This window comes from Lemur catta, chromosome 9 (genome assembly GCF_020740605.2).
Source record: "Lemur catta isolate mLemCat1 chromosome 9, mLemCat1.pri, whole genome shotgun sequence".
In the NCBI taxonomy this organism is placed as follows: Eukaryota; Metazoa; Chordata; class Mammalia; order Primates; family Lemuridae; genus Lemur; species Lemur catta.
Window position 1 is genome coordinate 17139799 of NC_059136.1, and position 27229 is coordinate 17167027.

The 27229-nt window shown below is 36.3% G+C and overlaps 1 protein-coding gene across 5 annotated transcripts in view; it reads left to right on the plus strand.

Annotated features, from left to right (window-relative positions):
* TJP1 (tight junction protein 1) overlaps positions 1-27229 on the plus strand; it is a 96067-nt gene that overhangs the window by 34875 nt on the left and 33963 nt on the right. For all 5 annotated transcript variants that reach the window (XM_045561524.1, XM_045561525.1, XM_045561526.1 and 2 more), the window contains exons 3-10: positions 84-208; positions 969-1071; positions 5556-5832; positions 9507-9610; positions 10494-10662; positions 11137-11284; positions 25631-25770; positions 26650-26755. In XM_045561524.1, the coding sequence (XP_045417480.1) occupies positions 84-208; positions 969-1071; positions 5556-5832; positions 9507-9610; positions 10494-10662; positions 11137-11284; positions 25631-25770; positions 26650-26755 (1172 nt within the window). The remainder of the gene's footprint in view (positions 1-83; positions 209-968; positions 1072-5555; positions 5833-9506; positions 9611-10493; positions 10663-11136; positions 11285-25630; positions 25771-26649; positions 26756-27229) is intronic.

Below are 27229 nucleotides of genomic sequence, written 5' to 3' on the forward strand. Positions count from 1 at the left end.
ACTTTTCTAGGGTATAGAGTGTGATATAATGAACAATTATTATTGTCCTCAATAGCAACATTTTACTGTAATTATTACTTTAGGCACCTGGATTTGGATTTGGAATTGCAATATCTGGTGGAAGAGATAATCCTCATTTTCAGAGTGGAGAAACCTCAATAGTGATTTCAGATGTGCTGAAAGGAGGACCAGCTGAAGGACAGCTACAGTAAGTATGCTGCTTATTTTGAGTGCCTGTGTGACAAGCACTGTTTCTGTCCTCAGTCACTAGCATACTGCCTTGGTGATTTTGCTGTATTCACACACCACCTGTGCCATGGTTTAGTTTATATTTTTTCTTAAAGTAACAGACCCTTATTTACTTAAGAAGGAAGCTCTGTCTCTATCATAAGTGGAAAGCTAGTATCACTTACTTTAAATAGAAGGTAACTTTAAAAATAAAAACAGTGAAAAAGAAAATTTGTAACCCAGTTTTAGGTAGAATCTAGCCTTCAGGAGCCTCTCACCCCAAGTCTTGCCCTTTTTGTTTGGTCAGGAGACTAGCAAGATAAAAAGAAGCAAAACATATACTAGCCAAAAAAAAAAAAAGATTATAATCAGAAGGATTGAAAGAAAATTAAAAGGAGACAGACTTTACTTTTTTAAAAGGAAATAACTTTTTCCAGTTATATGACTTAGTATCATTTAATGTCCTGTAATTGTACCACCAAAAATCATTTTGTGTATTGTGGTACCTGTTCAGTCTTTGGGAAAACATTGTATTAGTGGTTAAAAAAAAATTAAGGACCTGTGTTTAGTTACTTGCTAGATCTGAAAGTAAATCGTTTGACATTATTTTGACATTAATCTGAAAAGAAATAGATTAATTAGCCCATAGAATTTTTTAGAAGTACCCATTTTGAAAGCTCTTTATAAACTTTTCATATGTTTTTCTGTAACATGTTATTTTGGTGACTTTTTCCCCCTAGGGAAAATGATCGAGTTGCTATGGTTAATGGAGTTTCCATGGATAATGTTGAACATGCTTTTGCTGTTCAGCAACTAAGGAAAAGTGGGAAAAATGCAAAAATTGTAAGTATCTTTTATCTTTAATTTAGTGAAGTACCAACTTTATTGTTGTGTTTCTGGTATTTGAATTCAATCTTCCCATTTAAGAAAATGAAAACTGAAATGGTATTTTCAAAGTTAGTTGTTTACACCTAAGAATGTTTCTTCTAGTAGTGTTGTGTTTTGTCACCAACGTGTTTATTTTCTCAAAGTTAGGATACCAGGGTTTTTACAGTTGAAAAAGGAAAGGGAGTAGTCACATGGTTACCTCTTTATGACTTAATGTTTCCTTCTCTTTTAAGTATAGTCATATCTTGCATAACAATGTTTCCATCAAGAAGAGATCACATATACAACAGTGGTTCCGTAAGATCAAAATACCATATTTTTTGTGTACATTTTCCATGGTTAGATATATTTAGAGAGACAAATACTTACCATTGTGTTACAGTTGCCTACAGTATATTTAGCACAGTAACATGCTGTACAGGTTTGTAGCCTAGGAGCAATAGGCTATACTATTAGGTCATTAAATATGAAATGTCCAGTTTTGAATCAAAAGTGTAGTTTATTATATCTCAAACAAGAAGCAGTACCATTAATCAAAGTATGTGCCTAAACTGTCAACACAGTTTTGCCGTCTTAATGGTAGCTCATTTATGCCGTCATCAAAGGAGCCTGGAGACCGAGTGGCGATGAAATTGCAAAAGGTGTTTTCCACTGCTTGTTGAGAACTGAATATTTTCCCTTGCAAGATGTGGTCCAAAGCCTGGAAGAAGTGATGGTCAGTTGGTGCAAGGTCTGGTGAATACGGTGGATGACAGAGTTTCCAAGTTCAGCCTCTGTGGTTTGAGCAGCATTATTTGTGCGACACCTGGTCCACCATTGTCTTTCAAGAGTATCTCTTGACCATTCTTGGCTGCTTAATAGCAAGCATCCTTATGATTTTATCCAGTTGGTTGCAGTAGACATCTTCTGTAATCGATTGGCCAGGTTTCATGAGGCTGTAGCGGATAATATAACGGTGCTGCACCACCAAACAGGCACCATTAGCTTTTTTTAATGAGTATTGGGATTTGGGCTGTGTTTCGGCACTTTATCTTTACCTAACCATTGTGCTGAATGCTTATGATTGTCAAAAACAGTCTATTTTTCATTACACATAACAATACAGTGTAGAAATAGTTCACCTTTATGTCGCGACAGCAAAGAAAGGCAAGTGTCAAGACGATTTCTCTTCTGATGCTCTTTTAATTCATGTAGTGTACCTATCTATCTAACTTTTTTACCTTGCCTTGTTGATTTGTTTCAAATGGTCCAATATTGTTGGAATAGTGGATTCGCTTCCACTACAGCTGGCAGCTCGTCATTATCCACCTGGTCTCAGGTTGCCCATGTGGCTCATTTTCAAGATTAAAATGACCAGAATGGAACTTCTCAAACCATTGATGTACTGTGTGTTCATTAGCCATATCCTTCCCAAACACTTTGATGATATTTTGAGCTATCTGTGCTGCATTGGTTCCACAATGGAACTCATATTTGAAAATAATTTGAATTTTTGCCTTACCCATGGTCTCACAAAAATTGCTCTAAAATTTTTTTTGAAAGATAATCACAAGCCAAATCATGTGTTTGAAAGAATGAGAGGATGTACCTTCACAACAGAAATAAAACAAGAAGTGTCAAAGATATCAACTGTCAAACTTAGCACTTAAGGAAATCAGACATTTCATACTTAATAACCTAATATATAGCCTAGGTATGTAGTAGACTATGTATCAAGGTTTGTGTAAGTACACTCTGTGATGTTCACACAAAGATAAAATAGCTTAGTGATACACTTCTTAGAATGTATCTTCACTGTTAAGTGACACATGACTGACTATACTCAAGTTAGATTGGATCTTGGCATGTAGTCAGTTTCAAATATATGGCCTTATTTTCTGGTACAAGATTTGTTTACTGGGCAAGTTTTGTATTGTCTCTTGAACACACACATCAACAGCTACTTTCCTTGTTATTGTGATAATGGGAGCAGAGAAAAAGTCCCGTTGTTTTTTTTCTTTTTTTTTTGATAGAGATGTTCAGAGTGCATTTAATGTTACTATTTTACTATATAGCTAGAATCTTTATGTCTTATTTTTGAGTAGACTGAGAAGTCTGGTTTTTCTTTTTTAGGTAAAGTTCAGTTACCTCTTGATAACTGGCCTCAAATCACAGTTAAAGCTTGGCACTTGTGGCACAGAATAGATTTAATGTAAAAGTCTTATTTAAAATGATATTCACACTTAGGAAGAAGCACATAGCCACTTTACCCACCTTGCTCCTCCCCTGTTTTTTTCCTACCTAGCCTCTGAACGGACTGATGAAGTCACCTCTTGAAGCCTTAGCTCAGGTGTACAAGGCAGAAGGAAGAGGCTGGGTGGTTGGGTGTTCTGTCCTGCTTTCTCCATTCAGAACCTTTCTACCTTCCAGCAGACAGTCAGAACATAGTTGGACCCAATAGAAAGGATGAAGTGAGGGGAGGCCTGCATTGAGTTTTGACCTCTGGGAGCTGTGGGGAGAGCTGGAAAGGGTGTTCCCTGAGACTGTGCACCCAACAGTTACTAGCCCTAGCCTTCTAGCCCTTTGTAGATTGCCTTGCTATATGGCTTATCTCTAATAATACTAATACAAAGTATTGCTTCCAGTATAAAATATTGGAGATTGAAGTAGAAGTGAGATGTAAAAGCAGGGAGGCAGTTAGGAATGCTTTACAGTAAATGTTGCTTGATAAGGACCTCAGTTGTGGTGGTGCCCTGAGAGGGCAGAGGCGGCCTTACTTTTCTCTGTTTGTAACAGGACATTACCTGTCCTCCTTTCCCACATGCTGGCCTCTGCTGCTTCTCAACTTCCAGCTTCAATGTTGTTTCCTCAGAAAAGCCCTCTGTGATCACTGTTGGTAGTAGTAGGAAGCAGCAGTAGTAAGTGTAGAGCAGCCCTTTGAAAAAATTCGCCACAAAGAGAAGAGATAGGATGATAACATGGAGGTGAGTATCAAGACAGAAAAATAGAAGATTAAGTGGGAGAGTATTAGGCAGGGACAGATTTGAGGTAAATAAGGAGAGATTAAAGTTACAGGTAACTTGGAGGTGATGGTAATTGGTGAAAAAAGGTCTTGGAGGTGGGTAGGAATGAGAATGAGAGCTCAGATAAGAGTTTCATTCATACAGGAAGAGGATCAACTTGGTCTTTGAGACCAGAAGGAAGGTAGACCAAATAAATGGGATAAAAAATTAGGAGCAGAGGCATAATGAAGTATTACTAATCTCCATAAAACAGACTGGGTGATTGGGATCTTGGAGAACAGTCTTAGAATGCCTATGTTAGAAAATTCTGTAGAGAGGCATGAGACATAGATAAAAGAATTACTGAACAAGACCAAGAATTCTGTCAAATAAAATCAGTTTGTAGGGGACCTAAACAGCAAAGTGTGGAAGTGAAGGTGATACAGGACTGGAATTTGTCATGGCAGATGACTGAGGGTCAAGAAAAAGTCATTTAAATGTGGCAGTATGACATCTCACGCAAACTTTGGAGAAAAGCAATTGAAACCAGGAGGGCATTGATGAAACTGAGAGGATAGGAGACGATGGAGGAATTGCAAATAAGATGTATAGTGAAAAGTTGAAGTAGATTAAGATGTTAGAAGTATAAGACAAGGAGTGTTACCCAAGAATATCTTTCAGATTTCTGATGAGGTTGCGTATATGCCAATATGGGAAAACAAAATGCAGTCCAGGGATTATCGATCCCTGAATTAGAAGGTAATGCATGTAGATCCTGAACTTCCAGAGAAGGAAGAAAATAAGTGGACAAGGGAAACAGTTGCCAGAGTCACTGAGAAAAGAATGCCAGAGGAAAAAAATGTGCATCTAGTTCAGAAGTTACAAATTGGAGAGATACAGAGACTGAAAGCAGTGTGTGTTGGTGAAGTATAACTGAGTTAATTAGCTCCAGCATAGTAAGTTGAATGTTAGTGTGAAGATCCAATGAATTTATCTCTTAGAGGTCTGACAGGGCAGATGTGGGCCTTGATACTGATGCATTCTAAAATTTTTAAGGAATCAAGCTGGACTTGCAAATTTGCTATGATTTTGGTAGCAGTATAGATGGCATTAGAGTACAGTGCCCATTCTTTATTCAAACCACCAGCAATTGTTAGTTTCTCTGTAAGTGTAGGATTATTACACCTGGAAGATCTTTATGCATGAAGTATATAAAGGCTTTATTAGGCCCATTATTCCTAACATGACTCTTAACCAGATCTGTTTATCAAGACAGTGAAAACCACAGCCATTATGAAAGTATATTCCTTAGTAATGTGTTATAATTGTGTATTATGTATCTCTGATTCATATTTAAATTTATTAATATGGGACAAGAGAAATGTTCCTTTCTCTTAGGAACTGAAAGTAGATATATGAAAATTAATCTGTTTATTTTATAATCTTTTTTATTTGCAGACCATTAGAAGGAAGAAGAAAGTTCAGATACCAGTAACTCGTCCTGATCCTGAACCAGCATCTGATAATGAAGAAGATAGTTATGATGAGGAAGTACATGATCCAAGAAGTAGCCGTGGTGGTGTGGTTAACAGAAGGAGTGATAAGAACTGGGCAAGGGATAGAAGTGCAAGTAGAGAAAGGAGCTTGTCTCCACGATCAGATAGGCGGTCATTGGCCTCCAGTCAGCCTGCCAAACCCACCAAAGTCACACTGGTGAAATCCCGGAAAAATGAAGGTATTCTTTACCAACTCCTTCCTTGCTAGACTAATTTTAATGACAAGTACAATTGCTATCTCTTCATATCTTTGCTTTGTTGTGTTTGTGTTCTGTTGCTGTAAATCAGATCCTGTATGGCAAGCTTCAGGGATTGTTCATTTTCTCTTCTTGAATCCTTTTGTTGGTGCAGGTAGCAGTTCAATTAAATTGTCCAGTAGTTGGATTTTGGATTTGTTGTTGTGATGAGAACAGTCAAATACAAATTATGCTAACAAGAAATGTCACACCATCACCAAATTGAAATTCAGTGTTTTTCTTAGCTGTACTAGTCTAACCATGGAGAGATATCTTGGGACTTTTTTTTTTGGTAGACTTTTTTAAAATGGAGGGATTAAAGGAATGGGAACCCCTTACAGGGTTTTCCTCTATAATGCAGGATTTCTTTAAAATTTTTGCAATGGAAGCTTAGCTGCTTTCCCTCACACCTCATCAAATTTGATAAAAAAAAAAAATGGATCTGACTGTGGCTTCCTCTTTCTGTGTACGTGTATATCTGATCATTTTCGATAAAAAGGGTTACAGTGAGAATATTATGAAGGCTTACTTTGATCTGCTTTACCACTTGACATACCTCTTCCTAGTTACTGCTCTCTACCCCACTCTGTAGTGGACTTCCAGGAAAACTGTCTACACTGCTGGTTTTACTTCTTTTCTTAACTTTTTCCTCAGCCTTCTCTAATCTGGTCTCTATTCTCCCTTCCCCCCAAAATCGTTCACACTAAATTCAGTAGAAACTTCAGTCTTTATCTTACTTGGTTTTTCAGTGCCATTTCCCATAGTTAACCCCTCCCTATTATTTTCTTTTTTAATTATTTAATTTTTTAGAGACACTATCTTGCTCTGTCAACCAGGCTGGAGTGCAGTGGTGCAATCATAGCTCACTGTAATCTAGAATTCGTGGGCTCAAGCAATCCTCCCACCTCAGCCTCCTGAGTAGCTAGGACTGCAGGTGTGTGCCATCAGACCTGGCTAATTTTTTTTTTTTTTTTTTTTTTTTTTGTGGCGATGGGGTCTCACTGTGTTACCTAGGCTGGTCTCGAACTCCTGGCCTCAAGCAATCCTCCTGCCTTGGCTTCTCAAAGTGCAGAGATTACAGGTGTGAGCCCCTAGGCCCAGCCTATTTTTGAAATAATATATTCTTTTGGTAATATTGCATCCTTCTGGGGCATTCTTGCACCCCTTTTTCCGTATCCTTTGCAGGCTTATTCTTCTCATCCTACCGTTTAATGTACTATAGGTTTCTATCCTAGAATCTCTTTTCCACTTAACGTAATTTCTTTAGGCAATCTCATCTACTCCCCTTGCCTCAGGTCAGTGCTGATGATGGCAAAACTTACTTCTCCACCCAAATCTGTACATTCTTGTGGTCCACCTGACAGGCCTATTCACTTAGATAGTCTCTGTGAGTCCCTCAAACTTAACACATCTCAAATGAAACACATCTCACTCTTAAAATTTTTTGTCGTGTTTCTTATGAAGTATCTGATTTGAATATATTCCTATCAATCCAATTTCTCAAGCCATTCCTGATGACATGATGGTTATACTTGACATCTCTTTTTTCTGTGCACAGTGTATGTCCTCACTGTCTAAACAGTACTCTTATCCATCCCACTCTGTCTTTCTCCACTGCCTCCACCCTTTTCCAAGCCACCATCATCTCTTAAGTGGACACATTTGGTCTCATACCTGGTCTCTGGATCCTCTGTGATGCTTCTGTCTTATTCTTCAGCCCCTCTCTTCATTACTTCTTAGTCTCAGCTGCACTAGACTTACGACTTTATCAGACCTGCCAGGTTTTTTCCTTCATACATTTGGGTGCATTTGTTTTTTTTTTTTTTTTTTTTTTTGAGACAGAGTCTTGCTCTGTTGCCCAGGCTAGAGTGAGTGCCGTGGCGTCAGCCTAGCTCACAGCAACCTCAAACTCCTGGGCTCAAGCGATCCTACTGCCTCAGCCTCTTGGGTAGCTGGGACTACAGGCATGCGCCACCATGCCCGGCTAATTTTTTCTATATATATTTTAGTTGGCCAGATAATTTCTTTCTATTTTTTAGTAGAGACGGGGTCTCGCTCAGGCTGGTCTCGAACTCCTGACCTCCAGCGATCCACCCGCCTTGGCCTCCCAGAGTGCTAGGATTACAGGCGTGAGCCACCGCGCCCGGCCCAGGTGCATTTGTTTTGATTCAGTTCTGTCAACACCCACCCCTCATACTCATTCTCACATAATTACACTCTTCAGGTTTAGTTTCAGTATTTCGTACGTAAAGTTTTGGCTTTAATATTTCTTCCTCAGGGAGGCCTTTTGTGACTCCCCCCACCCCTCCGGAATGGAAGGCCTTGTATTTCTGCTATCTGAACTCTTTGTTGCACTAGAATTGCCGTGGTAACATCTTTTTCTCCACAATTGTGTAAGTTGCCAGAGTGTAGGGAACTGTCTCTCATTTGCTACTTTATCCATAGCGCCTGGCACATAGTTGTTATCTATCCAATATAAGGAATATTTTGTGGTCATCTCTGTAATGATCATTTATAAGTTTTTAATCTTGAAAAAGAAAGTTTTTTTAACCAATACTGTATTCCTTTATAATATAATGACCATTTACAAAGCACACAGTTGACTGCCTAGTTCCTTGCCTAGATCTCTTAAAAAATCATTTTCTTTTTTTTAATTCTGATTCTGTTCCTTCTTGTGAGCACTCTATATATTTGCCTTAAGTTAAACTGTAACTGTGATGGAACTTTTAGATGCTTGAGTGACAAGTTTGCTAACTTACCTTACATTAAAAACAATTTTCTGTTTTCCATCTTGTTTTTTTGTTTTGTTTTTGTTTTTAATGCAGTAAGACTCTTTCCTAACAGAACCAGGGGCAGTACTTTTTATATTAACATTATACTGATAGTTGTAGCTACTGGTCCTGTTTTTTAAAAAATAGTTTTCCATAGCTATCGCAAGAACCTGGGCAGTTCTCTGGACTCTCCTAGTAACTTCCTCAACTTTGTTCCCTCAGCTGCAGATACAATTAATGTGGCCTCCCTCTTGGATACTTTGTTGGGTGTATAAAGGAAAGGACTGACGTTGTAACTTTTGCTCACATCTGCCTGGCTGGTCGTAAGCCTTTGAGCTACTATTGTACACAATGTATGCTAACACTCTGAGCATGTCTCTCCAGTGTCAGAGGTGTGTAGGAGCACAAATATTTTTGCTCTAGGAGCTGGGGAAAACAAAAATAAATGCTTGATAGCAGTCATCAGTAAAATTGTCTACCTTTCCAAAGTTTGTTTAAGCCTCATACCATTTACCACTTAGAATTATATTTCTTTAATGTTCTGGGAAGCTGGTATATCAGCATATGGTCAGAAATAAACGATGTTCTCTATAGGGTTTTTCTCCCTTTCAGTAAAATGGGAACACAGTATGTCAGTCTTTTATTTGAACCACACACTTTCACTCTGCTTTCATGTTGACATTGCAGGTTTTTTGCTAATTAGAGGGAATGTCTTATTTGCAGGGTGGCCAAGAATAATTCCTTGTTATTGATTATACTTAAAAACTCTCTTTATGCAGTGATTATTAAACTCTATACAAATGTCTCAGGATTTTACACTAAAGACACTTAAATATATTATTTCAGAATATGGTCTTCGATTGGCCAGCCATATATTTGTGAAGGAAATTTCACAAGATAGTTTGGCAGCAAGAGACGGCAATATTCAAGAAGGTGATGTTGTATTGAAGGTATAGTCATATTCTTACATTTTAATGAACTGAAATGCAAGTTTTAGAGTCACCATATAGCCTCTGCTCTTGTTTGAAGCTATTTTCCCAGAGAATTAAAAACCAGGGCCAAGTGCAATAGCTCACACCTGTAATCTCAGCACCTTGGGAGGCCGAGGCAAGAGAATCACTTGAGCCCAGGAGTTCAAGACCAGCCTGAGCAACATAACAAGACCCTGTCAGTATTTAAAAAAAAAAAGCCAGGTGTGGTGATTCACGCCTGTGGTTCCAGCTATTTGGGAGGCTGAGCCAGAGGATCGCTTGAGCCAGGAAGTTTGAGGTTGCAGTGAGCTGTGATCGTGCCACTGCACTTCACTCTGGACAGCAGAGTGAAACCATGTCTCAAAAATAAATAAATAAAAAATCAGTAGGGGAGAAGAATGTAAATTGCCCTTGTGCATTATTACGTATCAACACAGATACTTTAGTTAGTATGGAGTCATCCCAAGAGAATTAATTGCTATAGATGTATATTATTCACCAGCAGGAGCTACTTTGTAGATAGATGACTATTATACACAGGGGTTTGATAATTGCTCCAGATGTTATTGGAATGTTTATTTTGTTAGTTTGCTTATAAGTAATAGAATATGACAGGCTTTTGGGGAGGGGCAAGGGGATGATAATTTGGATTTTTATGACAGCAACAGTGTAGTAAAGATTTTTTTCATTTCAGGAAGGTGGAATAGGTTGATCTTTTAGAAAACTGTAGAGGGAATAATATTTTGGTTCTTTCAGCAAGCCAAAGAGTAGTTTTGGATGTTCCTGTTTATAACAGACTAAGTTAACATTTGTATTTCGTTTTGTCATTTACTTTCAACCTATAGTTTCTTTTCTGTTGCAGATAAATGGTACCGTGACAGAAAATATGTCATTGACAGATGCAAAGACATTGATAGAAAGGTCTAAAGGCAAGTTAAAAATGGTAGTTCAAAGAGATGAACGAGCTACCCTATTGAACGTCCCTGATCTTTCTGACAGTATCCACTCTGCTAATGCCTCCGAGAGAGATGGTAAGTATGATTCTGTTTGAAGATTCCCTCTAAGTCAGCGGTCTCCAGCCTTTTTGGCACCAGGGACCCATTTCATGGAAGACAGTTTCTCCACAGATGGGGGTGGGGGAGGGTGGGGAAGGGTGAGAGGGAGTGCAGGGGAGCTCCGGTGGAGATGCGCAGCTGGGTTCCTAACAGGCCACAGCCTGGGAGTTGGAGACCGCAGCTCTAAGTAGTTAACAGTACTAGGAAGACTGGACATCTTTAAGTCAAGTGATAATTTTCTACAAGCCATAATCTTGAAAATCTAAAAATCACAAATATATGTATTTTTCTTGTAGGTAACTTACCACTGTTGACTTGGTTACTGACTGATAAAATTAATGTTTAAATCTGCCATTTTATATGAAATTATACTTACTAGCTTATCTCCATTATTGTTGGCATACCTTAACCCTTTTATGGAAAAATAAATCGTACCCTTTTATTTAACAGACATTTCAGAAATTCAGTCACTAGCATCAGATCATTCTGGTCGATCACACGACAGGCCTCCCCGCCGCAGCCGGTCACGATCTCCTGACCAGCGGTCAGAGCCTTCTGATCATTCCAGACACTCTCCACAGCAGCCCAGCAATGGCAGGTAAATAGCGCCCTGTTTAAAATAAAATGGTTATATTTGCTTGATACGTGTATCTGGAATTACTTACAAATAAAATTAGAAGGTAGATTTTCTTTTGATTAGGTCTGTTTTTCTTTCTCACTTGGACTTTCTAAATCTAGAATAACAGAGGGCAGTCATACTTTTTTCTTAAAGGGCCAGATAGTCTCTGTCACTACTTAACTGCAAAAGCAGCCATAGACAATATGTAAATGAATGGGCATGCTGTGTTTCCATAAAATGTTATGCATAAAAACAATTGGTCCACAGCTGCAGTATTGCATTAGAAAATTAGAAGATGCTTCAGGAATCTGTTGCTTGGGAAGGTGAACTGTCATAGAAGTTCTTTAATGAACACATTGACCTGGACTTTGTTTTCCCTTTTAAAAATACATTATCTGGTATTTATGCCAGAGTCTGGTATGCTAGTGGTATGTGACCTACTTGAGTTTATCTTGTCTTTGGGGTCACATATACGTTTGAGAATCTGAAGAAAATTATACTTCTCTGTAGAAAGAGGCACATGTGTACATACATGCAGCAATTTGCATACAAATTTCTGGAGATTGCTAGGGCTCTGTAGGCCACCAGCTGACTTACAGTTAACTGTAATCCATATGGAGATCTGGAGGCACTTTAAAAATGTGGACCCAGGACTGAAGGGACAGTTCAGGAGAAAAGGGCACTCTTATACATTGTTGATGGGAATGTGAATTGCTGTGGTCGTTATGGAACACAATATGGAGGTTCTTCCAAAAATTAAAAATAGATTTACTGCATGATCGTGCAGTCCCACTTCTGGGTATATAGCCAAGGAAATAAAATCACTATATCAGAGATACATCTAATCCCATGCTTTTGTTGCAGCATTAGTCACAATAGCCAAGATATGAAATCCATCTACAGAGGAATGGATACAGAAAATGTGTTTTTTATATATATATACACACAATGAATGAAATTTTAATTCATCCTTAGAAAAGAAGGAAATCCTGTCATTTGCAACAATATGAATGAACCTCAAGAACATTATGCTAAGTGGAATAAGCCAGACACAGAAAGACAAATACTGTGTAATCTCACTTAAATGTGGAATTTTTAAAAAGTTGAACTCATAGTTGAACTCAAAGTTGAACAGTAGAATGGTGACTACCAAGGTTAAGGGTAAATGGGGAGATGTCGGACAAAGGGTACAAAGTGTCAGTAGTAAGATGAGTAAATTCTGGAGACCTGATGTACATTGTGGTGACCGTAGTTAATGCTAACATATTATATACTTGAAATTTGCTAAGAGAGTAGATCTTAAGTGTTCTGATCACACACACAAAGGAAGGTAACCGTGTGAGGTGGTGGATATGCTTACTTACGGTCATCATTTCACAATGTGTATGTATATCAAAATGTCACTTTGTATGCTGTATATACATGCAATGTTTGTTTGTCAATTACACCTCAGTAAAACTGGAAAGCAAAAGTAAATTTGAGTCTATAGCTGAAGAGATGATTTAAGATTAGAGATGTTGATTTGGGACTCACCTGCATAGAGTTGTTAGCAGAATCCATAGAAGTCACTAAAATTCCCAAGACAAACAATTTGAAGAGAAGGCCAAGAACTGAACTACAGGGAGCACATTGCTTTAGGGAGGGGAGGCAGGGGAGAGGTAAATGGTGAGAAGAAGTAACCAGACAGGAGAGAGATTGTTTTTTAAGTTTGTCAAAACCGATAGTGATACAGTTGTTAAAACTGTATACTGGCAAAGGTGTTTGACTTTTTATTAAAATGGGGGCTAGAAAGAGAAGAGGATAACTTGTAACAGCTATGAGTGTGGTTGCTATTATTATGTCCACTGTAGTTTTCAGATTATTTGTTAAAGTTACTATTTCTAAATTTCAAACTAGATTTCTAAAGTATATCAATCCTGGTCTTTATTTTAAGGTTGTAGTGATTTTTAAAAGAAATATTTTGGTATGTCACAAGAAAAAATGGCTCATTATCTTTTAACTGATGATTATTTTTAACTGCTGCAGGTTAATTTATTAATTCTAAAAATCTCTCTAACACAGCATAGATGTTATCAGGAAAAGGGTTGTTGCCACAACACATGCATAGTGATATAACTAACACCTTTGATGATTCATGGGAGCAGCTATAATGTTAACACATTTCTCAACTAGAAACCATGCTTATATCAAGTAATTTGGACAAGAAATATTAATCAAAAATCTCCAAATTGTGGCCATTTGTTTTGATTGTAAGCACATTCTAAATTTCTTTGTGATATCTATTTTTCTTATTGAGATTTCCTAAACACTTGGCAGGTGTAACTTTGACTTAAAAGTTAAAGAGTTTTTTGTTTTTGTTTTAAATTAACTGTCTTCATGTTATATCAGGATGTTTTAGTTTTCTTAGGAACCTTAAGTATTCTCATGGGTAACACCAGTTATATTAAAGTTTTTAAAAATACAGAATCCTGGGGCCTGCTGTCAGTTCATCTGAGATGGAGGGAGGGAGTACAGTTGACACTTAACCAACTCAGCAGTTAGTGGCACCAACCCTACCCTTCAGCCCCCACATGCAGTCAAAAATCCATGTATAACTTTCACCTCCCACAAAACTTAACTACTAATAGCCTACTCTTGACTGGAAGCCTAACCAATAGCCTAACACGTATTGTGTGTATTATGTGAAATATACTGTATTCTTACAATAAAGTAAGCTAGAGAAAAGAAAAAGTTAAGAAAATCAAAAGGAAGAGAAAATATATTTATTATTTAGTAAGTGGAAGTGGATCATCATAAAGATATTCATCCTCATCATTTCATGTTGAGAAGGCAGAGGAGGAGGAAGAGGAGGAGCTGTTCTTGCTGTCTCAGGGGTGGCATATAGTGGGAGAAGGTCTTTGTATAAGTGGACTCACACAGTTCAAACCCATGTTGTTCAAGGGTCAGCTGTACTATTTTTTAAAGCTCCTGATATCTTTCTCTTCTGTGTGCTACCAGATTTGGGAATTACTGGTTAGAAAGTGTAGCATACAAAAGAAAAGATAGTATTACACTTCAATTGCAGAAGAATGAAAGTCATCGAATTCATTCCAGACTTTTGTGGTAAGAATTTAATGCCTGAAAATTCAGTCTCCTGCCTACTTAAAAGTTTCATATCCCCTCTAAAGTTAATTTTAAAATTTGAATAAGTGTGGAGTTTTAATTTAGAGGGTGCATTTTGAGAAACAATTTTGATACAAGAGTAAAATGTTAGTATTAGAAGAGCACCTATGTGACCTCCGTAGAGTCTTTTATTTCTGTAATTTACTTTTGATTGTATAAATATCTTTGTTTTACAAATGTTATTTAAATTTCATTGTTTAAAGAAGTAATATAAAACTGACTTGGTCTCTGTGAAAAAAGGTTTACTTAAATGTAAAAAAAAAGTCTGTCTTAGTAAACATCAGCCCTGTCCTGTTGTTTTCCTAGATTTCTGAATATTTTTAGTACATGCAGTTATCTACTGAGAATAATAGAATCTTCATCTTCATTTTGTTAGAGGCAATAGAAGATAGTGATTTCTTTGGACTTTGGAGCCAGACTTCCTGGGTTCAAGTCCCACCCTGCCATTGGTTACTTATATAGCCTTAACCTCTCTGTGTTTCAGCATCCACATCTGCAGCAAAGTAAACAGCTCATACATTATAAACTTGTGAGAATTAAATTAGTTATTACAATACCTGGCACATAATGTTTGCTGCTATTATTATTATGGTGATTAGTAGTAGTAGTAGTAATAATAGTATCATGACTTAGAATTTCCAAATGTGCTTTCATACCTGCTCATATTTAACTATTTCTGAGAAGATTTCCTCACTTTGTAGTTAAGTAAACTAAAATTGAAAGGGTGTGATAAAGTCCAGGGTTACGTAGTTGATATGGGATTGGGGCCAGGATTAAAACTCTTGGTCTTTTGATTCACTCATCTTTGACCTTACTAGTGTAGAGAAAGGAAGATAGTAGCTCGGTTGCTACTTTATCTTTAGGGAACAAAATCTACAAAGAGTTTCATTGTTTTCATGACCTACTTATGTTCCTCTGTGTGATATTCTTAGCAAACATATGGAGAGAATTGTGAGAAAAACACATGAGCTTGTTCTTCATTATAATAAGATGAACAAAGTATCCTCACTGTTGTCTAGAACAGGGATTGGCAGACTACATCATGAGGGCCAAATCCAGTCTGCTGCCTAGTTTTGTAGATAAAGTTTTATTGGAAACCCATCCTACAATGGCATAATTGAGAAGTTATAACAGAGACTATATGGCTAAAGGAGTCATTTACAGAAAAAGTTTGACAATCCCTGGTCTAGAATGTTAAAAATAGTTTTGTTTTTAAATTAAACAACAATATATGCATAGGGAAAATTATTACAGTGATTTTCTTATACCTTGATGTATGTGTTGCTGGGCTTGTTTGCTTTGTTTTGCATGTTACTCAGTATGGTTTCATAGCCCACCCTGGGCCAAGACTTGTACTGTAGGATTTGGGGATGCTGAGAGAATCCGTAGTTGATGGTGGTACTGCTACTTGGTGATCACTGAGTGGGTGTCACTGAAAAGGTATTATTGTAGTCCCTACAGAACTAGAGAGTATTTTATTTGCAGGGGTATGTTCTAAGCCTCTGCTTGGTTATATTGTACTTTCCCTACTATTTACAGTTATTTTAATACATCCATCTTAGGACTTTTTCCCTTAGGGGAACAATGTGTGTTTAGCTTTTTTGTTCTGTCCGGTAAACTTTTACAAAAATGACTATGATGCTATTGATTAATCATAAGCAGGTATGATATTGAAAAACTTCTATTATAGTAAAAGCTCCGACAAATAGGATAAAGTTGAATTGCGGAAAATTTAGATTGTCAAGATTTACATTTTGTTTTACTTATACCCACTCATTCCATGAAACTGACAAAGTTCATCTAAGGCCTCAGCTGTTGTGTAAAGTTTTTAAGGAATGTGTTATAACAAATAGAAAATCAGTCCGGTTTATATTTAGCATATCAGTTCTATGAAAATGGTCGCTTCTGAAGAACTTGAAAGCCGTGTTTTCAAAAGGTTGAAACTTTGAAACAATTTTAAATATTTTCTTTATTCATTGTTTGTTCTTCCTTAGAGGAATACCTCCACTAAATTCTGATGTGGCTTGTGATACAGCAAATACATGATAGTAAAGTTGAATTTAATAAATCAGAAATTTCTAGCTTAAATTCAAGTGTTGAGTTAAGACTATATTTGGGATCAAAACCTCTTACCTATACAATCCACTTATATCATCAGTTTTTTGAGAGTGCCAATTAAGTCCTCTTATGTATGCACGTAAAGCCTATAATGTACAGTCATGCATCACTTAACAATGAGGATACATTCTGAGAAATGTGGTATTAGGCGATTTCATCATTTCAATGACAACAGAACCTAGTACACACCTAGGCTATATTTATTATAGATTATTGCTTCTAGGCTACAAACCTGTACAGTATGTTACTGTACTGAATACTATAGGCAGTTGTAACACAGTGTTAAGTATTTGTGTATCTAAACATAGAAAAGGTACTGTATTACCATCTTATGGGACCACTGTCATGTATGTGGTCCCTCATTGACTAAAACATTATGTGATGCATGACTTTGTCTACTTAAATTCCTTAAAGAAGTCTTGACTTTTAAATTAAAAGTTTTGTTTTTTTATTTACACACCTTACTCTGTCACCTTTTATAATTGTTTTCTTTGATATTAGAGAGTTATAAATATTTTTTCATCCTGTTACATGTAGTTTCTTTCAAATATTGCTTAATTTTCTCTGGAACATAGTAAGGTTGAGTATTCCTAATTTGAGAATTTGAAATCCAAAGTGCTTGAAAATCCAAAACTTTTTGAGTACCAACATGACCCTTAATGGAAATGCTCATTGAAGCATTTTGGATTTTCGAGTTAGTTGTGTTCAACTGGTAAGCATAATGCACATATTTCAAAATTTGAAATCACTTCTGGTCCCGAGCTTTTCAGATAAGGGATGTGCAACGTGCATAACTTGGCCAGTAGGCTAAATTGTTGAAACATACTAATACATCAATTGAACATTTATTTTTACTTTTTTAAAATGTGGAGAAGTGATCATCTTTTGACTGATAAATTTCAGGTTTTATTTACTAGTCTTTGGTTTTAGTTCTCTAACTAAGTAAAACAGGTTTCATACCTCCAATTAGATAGGTTCCTTATTCTAAATAAGAATTATATAGAATACTGTTGGTAATTGACATGGTGTAGATACTACTAGATTTTCTTTTTTAGACACACCATGAAGTCCTTTACCTTTTTTTTCTTTTTTGTTTCCCCTTCATCTATGAAAGAAAGGGCACCAGATAGAAGGATACTTGCATTAAGTATCTCAATGAAGTTAATCAACTAATTGATGACTTCTTTCCCATGACTCCTGTGCCTTAAAATAGTAGTCCCCAACCTTTTTGGGACCAGGGACCAGTTTTATAGAAGACAATTTTTCCATGGACCAGGTTGCGGGGGGAGGAGGCGGAGCTCAGGCAGTGATGCCAGCAGTGGGGAGTGGCTGTAAATACAGATGAAGCTTTGCATGCTGGGCTGCTTACCTCCTTCTGTGTGGCCTGATTTCTAACAGGCCACGGACTAGTACCAATCCACGACCCAGGGGTTGAGGACTGCAGCCTTAAAACTTTTAACTAATTCAGTTGGTTTTGAGTGATCAACAGGTGGCACAGTGAATGTTCTATAGTGAAGGTTGAAAGATTTTACCAGTAATTTGGACATTACCCTGCTAATTCTTCTTTTGCCAAATATTTATTGATATCACATATGTGTTATCAGTGTATGGTTATAAATAACCTCAACAATCTAGGCAAGATCCCTGCTATCATAGAGCTCATATCCAAATCAAGAAAGCAGATAAATAAGCTTGAAAATATGAAAAAGTAATTTCCATTAGTGGTAAATGCTGTGAAGAATGTCAGGGTGGTGTGATAGTGAAGTGGGAGGGCACAGTATTAGATAACATGCTCATGGAAGAAGCCTTCTCTGAGGTCACTTCATCTTGAAATGGGTAAGAAAGAGCCAGCTGGATGAAGAGCATCCTGGAATAATACATAGCATGCACTGTTCCTGAGATTGGAAACACTCTCAGCCTTTTGGAAGAACAGCAACATGGGCTGGGTGGCTGATCACAAGAGCAGAGAGAGTGATTTGGAGTTCCAAGAAGTGATTTTTTTTTTTTTTTTTTTTCTGTTTTGTAGCCAGTAGATTGTTGGGTTAAGGAGAATGTAAACTTCTTTTTTTAATGTTGTTTGTTACTTGAAATGTTACTAAATGCTTTTTTGCTAAGATGTTTTATCTGACATTTCAGAGTGAGTGGACTATGGACGATCAATCTTGAACTTTTGTGAAACCAACTGCTATATTCAATTTTCAGGTTTTTATACTAGATTGAAATTCCAGTCTGAGGCTTTTTTTAAGTTTTATGAAGGGCCAGACACGGGAAGATTGTAGTTGATACACTTTTCATCTATTTAATGGCAACCCGAGTACAGTAATGGTAAGTTTACCGCTAAGGAGATCATGAATCTAATGGCAGAAAGTCAGGCTTAAATATTATACCTTAGATCCATCATTTAAAAAGTAAAAGTATAAATTTTATTTACTCTACCAGCTGAGAATTTTCTTCTACGAGCACAATATAAAAATAAAATATGAAATTTAAAAACAGACTTTCACTTGTTTATATGTATAAAAGTAGTAAAGGTATGAAAACCCGTATTTCCAGATTTTAGAAATGTAGGACAGTCCTCTACTGCCTTTGAGAGAATCTTAGTAAATAAGAGAATTATTGTGACATTGGTCTCCAGCTATAAAATCCACCAAATATACCACACAATCCAAGGGCTGTTTTACTCTAAATATTACTCGAAGTACAGAATTATCATTCTGCCTCCAGTATAGGCCTAATGACAATAATTAAGAAAAAGGTCCTGCTTAGTCTTTCCTCATTTGTTTCCTATTTAAAAAATTATCCCTTTCTGCAAAAGTTGCGCTTTTTGAATAGCAGATCTGTTTTCCTTCTAATTTGAATGGACTAGATTAGTCATAATAAATGAACATGTTAAGATGAGAAGCTCTGTACAAAAGAATAAACTCTATAAACACATGATTATTGTCTAAAAACCATGTCAAAGTGAAATGTACTCAGATTTTTTCAAAAGCATACACACGCACACATAAATATTTCTAGAAAATAGATTACACATAAAGAACAATTTACATTGTGAGAAATTAGCTTTCCAAGATGGCAGAGTGGCTTTAAGATAATTATTTTCCCTGCCTTCTGGGTGTAATTCCTGGGCAGCTCTTTTCAACTTTGTGCCAATGTACCTACCATCCCAGAATCTATCTCTTGCTTTCTCATGCCTAGAATTCTCTGTGTATCAGCGCAGAGAGAGAGTTAATTTGATTTTTTAATTGCTATCAAGAAGGAACTTCAATGTGTAAATAATCTGTTTCCATATAAAATTGAGAGAATTAACAGTGATTGCAACATTCTGAGTAGTCAAGCTAGAGTATACCTTGCTCATATGTATTAGAGTCCTCCAGGCTGAACTCTTCTTAATGGCAAAGAACTGTGGAGAATGGTTAACTTAGATTCTTAGCATATTTTTATTGTTAAAGGTGTTAGTACCTTGTTTTTGTTTTCAACCTAAACTACATTGTTCTTGCCTACCTTTATGTAATAAATGAACTTGAAAGGTATGTATGAATCAGTTTTTGTGGGATAGGTCGTTAGTTTGTAACAGAGAGTTAGCTTTAAAAAAGGATATTTTACTAGAGAGAATATTCTTCTGTTTGTTTTCTATATTATGGTTATTTTTTAAATAGGCATAACTAGTTAATTGGGAAGGTGTTTGAGTGCTAGAAGTATGAGGGAAAGCATCATGAATGGGTGACCTGGCATATCTTACCTGTCAGAATCTAATCAGGAGCCAGAAAGCAGTTTCTTTGAACAGAGGAAGTTTAATGTAAAGAAATTAAACCAGGGATTGGAGTAATGAGGGATTGGCTATTAAGAAGTAAGCAGAACTCTAAAGAATGTAAAAACTACAGATAATAAGGAGCAGCCACTACCCCTGCTGCTGAGATAGAGTGCCAAAGGAAGAGGCTCCCTCACCTATCCCCAGGCTGAGATCCAGGCCTGCCTTAGCAAGGGCACAACCAGAGCTCCCTGAGTGGCAGGGAATTTGCTGTGATGTGTCACCAGACGAACTTGCAAGATATTTGCATTCTGCAGTGCTGGGGAGGTATGTCATCAGACTTTGCACCACGAAACCTTATGAGAGAGTCTCTGGGGCAAGCTGCTGGCCAGTGAGTACTTTGCACGCTGTGTACTGCAGGAGCATGCTGGGGAAATGCACCCTCCTGCAATGTCTCTACAGGTCCCTCTACCCACCAAGCTGCCCACCCTCTACCTGCACTAAATGGCTCCAAACAGTTCTGTTTTTACACCTGAATTTTTTCACTTAAACAACCTGCCGATCTGATTGAGTGTGTGTTAATCTGCTACCTTGTTCACAATAGTTGATTGGGTAAGACTTAAGGCTCTGTTTACAATGAGTTTATTTTTGCGAAATTTAAAAACCCTCTTCAGAGACTCTTTTCTACTCCATCTTTGACAACTGTCTTTTATAGAGCTTTTAACCAAATAAATGGATCATCACTCTTATATTGATATGTGTAAGTTAAAAAATTCAAAAAACAAAACCTGTCTTCTTATTACCCTTCTGGGGGAAAGCAAAAATGCCCTTAAGCAGGTACCTGAGAATGCCTGAAGTTTCCTTTTAGGCTAGTAGGAGCCAGAGTATGGTAGGTAAGTGTGAGTCTGACTCAGAACATAAATGGTTTTCATGTAAAGTCAACTTTCTTCGTAATAGAAAAAAATTTTTTTCTTAAAGCTTAAATATTTGAGAGCCATCAGGATAAGATAATATAAAGGATTGTTTGGGGAAAATGTATTTTCATTATCACAGTGTCACCAGTTTCTTTCAGTAATTGCCACTGATTATAGACTGATATCATGTGTGTAAATTCAGTTTTTGTCTTGACTTAGTGGTCATATTTGCTCACAATAGAACATTTTAATGTTTGAAAAAGTTGATGATTTTGTTTTATATTGTTGTAACTCTAGATCTGCATTGCCTATCACCATAACTACTAGCCACATGTGGCTATTGAGCATTTGAAATGTGGCCAGTCCAAATTGAGATGTGTTGTAAATACATATTGAATTTTAAAGGCAGAGCACACAAAAAAGAATGTAAAATACTTCATTAATAATTTATATTGATTATATGAAAATAATTTATATTGATGATATAAATAAAATTTATTTATTTCTATATTTTTTGAAATGAAGTCTTACTGTGCTGCCCAGGCTAGTCTTGGACTCTTGGCCTCAAGAAATCCTCCTACTCAGCTTCCCAAGTAGCTAGGACTGCAGGCATGTGCCACTGTGCCCAGCTAAATAAAATTTATAAATTGATTTCACCTTGTTTTATTTAACATGGATTCTAGAAAATTTTTAATTACATAAGCGACTCACTTTGTAATTCTGTTAAGCAGCACCGCTCTAGATCTTCATGTCTTACTGAATAATGTCTCCATCTTTTGGAACATAATGGAAGTGTAAAAAAGGAGCAAAGTTTTCCACATATTAAGTGTATGAAAAACTTAATAGAATGGTGTGAGTTTCATCCATGTGAAATGTTATTTTTAAAGGCTAATTGCTTTTAAAGTGATAATAATTACATCACAGGGCAAAAAGTTAATAGACAGTGGGGTATAAAAATTAGCCAAAGATAAAAATACTAGCAGGAGTTTTGTGTGATATACAGAGTAAGAGTTCTACTTGCATAACAAATGACATATTATTGGTTACTGGGAGAGCATTTGAGTTAAAATACTGTAATTTTAAATTTTGGAAGCTTTTTTCAGTTATAAGAAATAAATTGGAATTATCTTTTATAAGCAAATAGTTTAGATTCTGAGTGTTGCAGAACAATTTTAGAAATCTATAGAACTCTTAAAATTGTGTAGTTTTTTTATTTTGTCCTCTTTTTAAAATAATTTTACATTTATAATGTATCATTTGTATTCTTTACTGCAAAGAATGAAGGGATAATTCACTATTTTGCACTAACTCTATAATCTGAGGAGCTTAACAATTTGGGGTTAGAGCTTAATTGTATTTATTTATACTTAGCTAATTGTGTTATTTTATTACATAAGCAATGGCTAAAACTTTTGACCTTTTATGATTAAAAGTAGCTCATCCTTGTTTGAACTAAAAAATACCTTGGCTCTTTTTTTTCCCAAAAAGACTACTTTACATACATGTAGCTCATTAAGTATATATAATTTAAAAGTAGAATATATTCCACACAGTAGTTAAATGAATATGAAAATAGAAACTATACAAAGTGCTTATATTTACCCCTTCAGGAGGAAAACATAGGAAGAAATCTTTCCTGATAAGAGATTGCTTAATAATATGCATTAATAAAACTAAATTATTTGTTTAAAGTTAAACTTTATTTTTAAAATAATTCTGAATCTTTTTCCCAGTCTTTACTTTATAAGTAATATATAAATATATTCTTATAAAAATTGAAATAGTAGGGATAAATCTAAAATTCCTTTCAGTTACTGTTTGGCTAATTCTCTCTCCAACATGACCCACTGTTGCCTGTTTGGTTATATCTGAGGACGAGGTGGCATTGGTGGATTTGATCTATTTGACTTGTTCTTTCTTCTTCTTCTTCTTCTTTTTTTTTTACCCCCTGGTTAATGAGACAGGGTCTTATCTCACTGTCTCCCAGGCTGGAATGCTGTAGCCATATCATAGCTCTCTGTAACCTCTAATTCCTGAACTCAAGCAATCCTCCTGTCTCAGCTTCCCAAGTAGCTGGGACTATAGTTGCATGCTACCATGCCTGGCTAACTTTTAAATTTTTTTTAAAGATGATGTCTTGCATGTTACCCAGGCTGGTCTTGAACTCCTGGCCTCAAGCAATCCTCCCACCTTGGCCTCCCAAAAGTGCAAGGATTACAGGTGTGAGCAACTGTGCCTGGTCTATTTTATTTGTTCTAATAAGTGTACATTGTTTTCAAAATTGAAAACAAATATTAAAATAAGTTATAATGAAATAGAACTGGATGTACAGACATGAAAATATCTTGAAAACAAAATGTGAAGTTAGGAGGCACACATTACAGAATACATATGGCATGACATCATTTAGGCATTAAAAAATTGTCTCTCTATAGTCACACAAACAGATGTGTTTGGACCTGCCCTCTTATAAAAAACAACCTAGCCATTAAGACTGATATCAGAATGAATATTCTTTTATTATTATTCATTTAAATTTTTTTTTTTTTTTTTGGAGACAGAATCTTACTCTGTTGCCTAGGCTAGAGTGCAGTGGTGCCATCATAGCTCACTGCAACCTCAAATGCCTGAGCTCAAGCAATCCTCCTGCCTCAGCCTCCCAAAGTGCTGTGATTATAGACTTGAGCCATTGCGCTTGGCCTGAATATTCTTACAAATGTCTTCTTGAGCACATATGTTAGTATATCTCCAGGGTAAACACTAGAAGTGGAATTATAGGGTGTGACATATTTACATTTTTTGTTTCGATAAATCCTATTTTGCCCTCAAATAGTTGTACACTTATTTTTATTTTATCATCATTATATGAGTGTCTGTTTTTCTGTGTCCTTCTCTGCAGTTGATGTTATCATGTGAAAGTTGTCATGGGTGATAAGATGATTTTTAATTATTTTAATTTGCATTTCCCTAGTTAGTGAGGTTGAATGTGTTTGCATATTTATTACCTATTTGTATATCCTTTTTGGGGAATTGCCTTTTCATAGTATTTGTTCATTTTTCTCTTGAGTTGTCTAATTGATAGTTCTTTATTTTTCTAAATATCAAATCTTTATATATGTTAGGTCAATATATAGTTTTATATGTATATAACTCTTACTATTTATGTTTGGTCAAATTATATGAAATTGCTAATATTGAGCTGTTAGAACCAAAACTCCATATCATTTGGTTCAACCCAATATTATGTTTTCCCAATTATTTGCATGTCTTTTTTTTTTTTTTTGAGACAGAGTCTCACTCTGTTGCCTGGGCTAGAGTGAGTGCCGTGGCGTCAGCCTAGCTCGCAGCAACCTCAAACTCCTGGGCTCAGGTGATCCTTCTGCCTCAGCCTCCGAGTGGCTGGGACTACAGGCATGCACCACCATGCCCGGCTAATTTTTTTGTATATATTTTAGTTGTTTGGCTAATTTCTTTCTATTTTTAGTAGAGACAGGGTCTCGCTCTTGCTCAGGCTGGTCTCGAACTCCTGAGCTCAAACGATCCGCCCGCCTGGGCTCCCAGAGTGCTAGGATTACAAGCGTGAGCCACCACGCCCGGCCTATTTGCATGTCTTTTAACTTTTATGTAATCACTTTTGTTGCTGTACTATGGCTTCTGTACATTGAGTCTTAGTTTAAATGGCCTTGCCTTTCCTACTAATAATATAAATGTTTAAAAACTTTTTGTTTAGGACCTTATTTCTTTCATCTGAAATCAACTTTTTAAAATTGCTATGCATATGTTCTTTTTAAACAGTTCTAGAATGCCACTTCCATAATAAAGTTTGCTCCTGTGGATATTTTTCTTTTTCTTTATTTCTTTCTTTTTTCTTTTCTTTTTTTTTTTGAGACAAGATCTTGCTTGCTCTGTTGCCCATGTAAGGGTGCAGTGATGTCATCATAGCTCACTACAACCTCAGACTCCTGGGCTCAAGCAGCCCTCCTGCCTCAGCCTCCCAAGTAGCTGGGACTACAGGTGCATGCCACCACACCCAGCTAATATTTTAAATTTTTTGTAGAGACAGGGTTTTATTGTTGCCCAAGCTGTTTTCAAACTCCTGGGTGGGCTCAAGTGAGCCTCCCAAGGTGCTAGAATTACAGGTGTGAGCCACCATGTTTGGCCTATTTTCAATTTCATTACATTGATCTATTTGGTTTTTTTCCTGTGGTAATGCTACTCTAGTTTTAATTACTGGGTTTTTATAATATTTTGATAACTGTTAGAGCAAATCCCTTGTCATTGTTTTTTGAAGTTGTCTTGCCTTTTCTTATACTGTTCTCTTAAAAATGATTTCCAGAATCAATCTTATGCTCTTAATTTTTTTCTTTTAATAATGTATAGTCTCCGGAGCAGAGAGGAAGAGAGAATTTCTAAACCTGGGGCTATCTCAACTCCTGTGAAGCATGCAGATGATCACACACCTAAAACAGTGGAAGAAGTTACAGTTGAAAGAAATGAGAAACAAACACCTACTCTTCCAGGTAAGCATAACAAAATGCTAAGTTCTAAAAACATTTTCAGTAAGACTAAATAATTGTTAAGCTTTACAAAGGATTTTAAATATGGAGTTGTTATTCTTACCCATGTGTGAATTTTTCTGCATGTGACTTACAGCATTTTCCTTATGAGTGGGAGGTTGGCATGTATCAGTAGCCTTTCATGAAGGTGTCTCTTTATTTTCTAGGTAGAAAAAATTCATGGTTAACAGTTACTAGCATTAGTAAGGTTTTCCAAAATTGCTCATTAAAGAGAAACTTTAGAGATTGACTTCTAAAATTTAAAAAGTTATTTTACTTATAGAAAGTGTTTTCATAAACACTTTATAAAGTATATCTTTAAGCTGTATATGAAGACTGACATAAGCGTCTGCAAGGTTCTAAGATCATTTGCCAGAAAGGCCTAGAGATTTTGTTTCTAATATCTCTCAGCTCCTCTTCTGAAATCTTCTGTCTTCCTCTTCTTGGTTAGTGGCAGGAATATGGATATTTAAAAACAAATTTTACCTTAATGAGGAAAGGCAGTGACTTTCACAGTCATAACAGACAATTTATATCTATTCTTCTGTTATTCTTACCAAGAGAATAGATTTTTTTCAAATTCTAACAACTGGAGCTATGGAAAGCACAGGTGGCCATGTAACAAACATAGTTGTTATAAAGACTTCAGAATTTATAACTGTAAGATGCATTCTAATATATATGCTCCTTGTCAGGTTCTCTGAACTTATTTTTGCTGATGATTCATATATATATATTTAGTAGTCTTTTTATTGTTTGGTTATTTCACTGGTTGCTTACATAATTATTATACCATGTTTTTATGAGGTGAGTCCTACACAGTTTAAATTTTTTTTCCCTTAGAACCAAAGCCTGTGTATGCTCAGGTTGGGCAACCAGATGTGGATTTACCTGTCAGTCCATCTGATGGCGTCCTACCTAACTCAACTCATGAAGATGGGATTCTTCGGTAATGTGATTTCAAAGTTATATAGTCTTCTTTGTCCATTATTAAGCATTACTCAGAGTGAGAATTTAATTGCAAACCATATTGCATATACTTTTTAAAATCTTGTATACCAGTTAATACTATGATTAGGTTATTTTTTTAAAGAACAACAAAGAAACTTTTTGGATGTTTTCTTTCTCACCACTATCCCCTATCTTGTTTTTAGGTCAGGAATTGCAAAAATAAAAAATAGGTTACTATTCAGACATCAGAATTTCCACGACTTTCCACTGTCCTCACATTTAAAAAAAAAAATCAGTGTTTCTCAATCTCAGCATTATTGACATTTTGGACCAAATAATTGTTTATCATGGGGGCCTGTCCTATGCATTGTGGTATGTTTAGCAGCATCCCTAGGCACTAAATGCTAATAGCACTCCCCCTCACCGCCTGGTTGTAATGACCAAAAATATCTAGACATTGTCAAATGTTTCC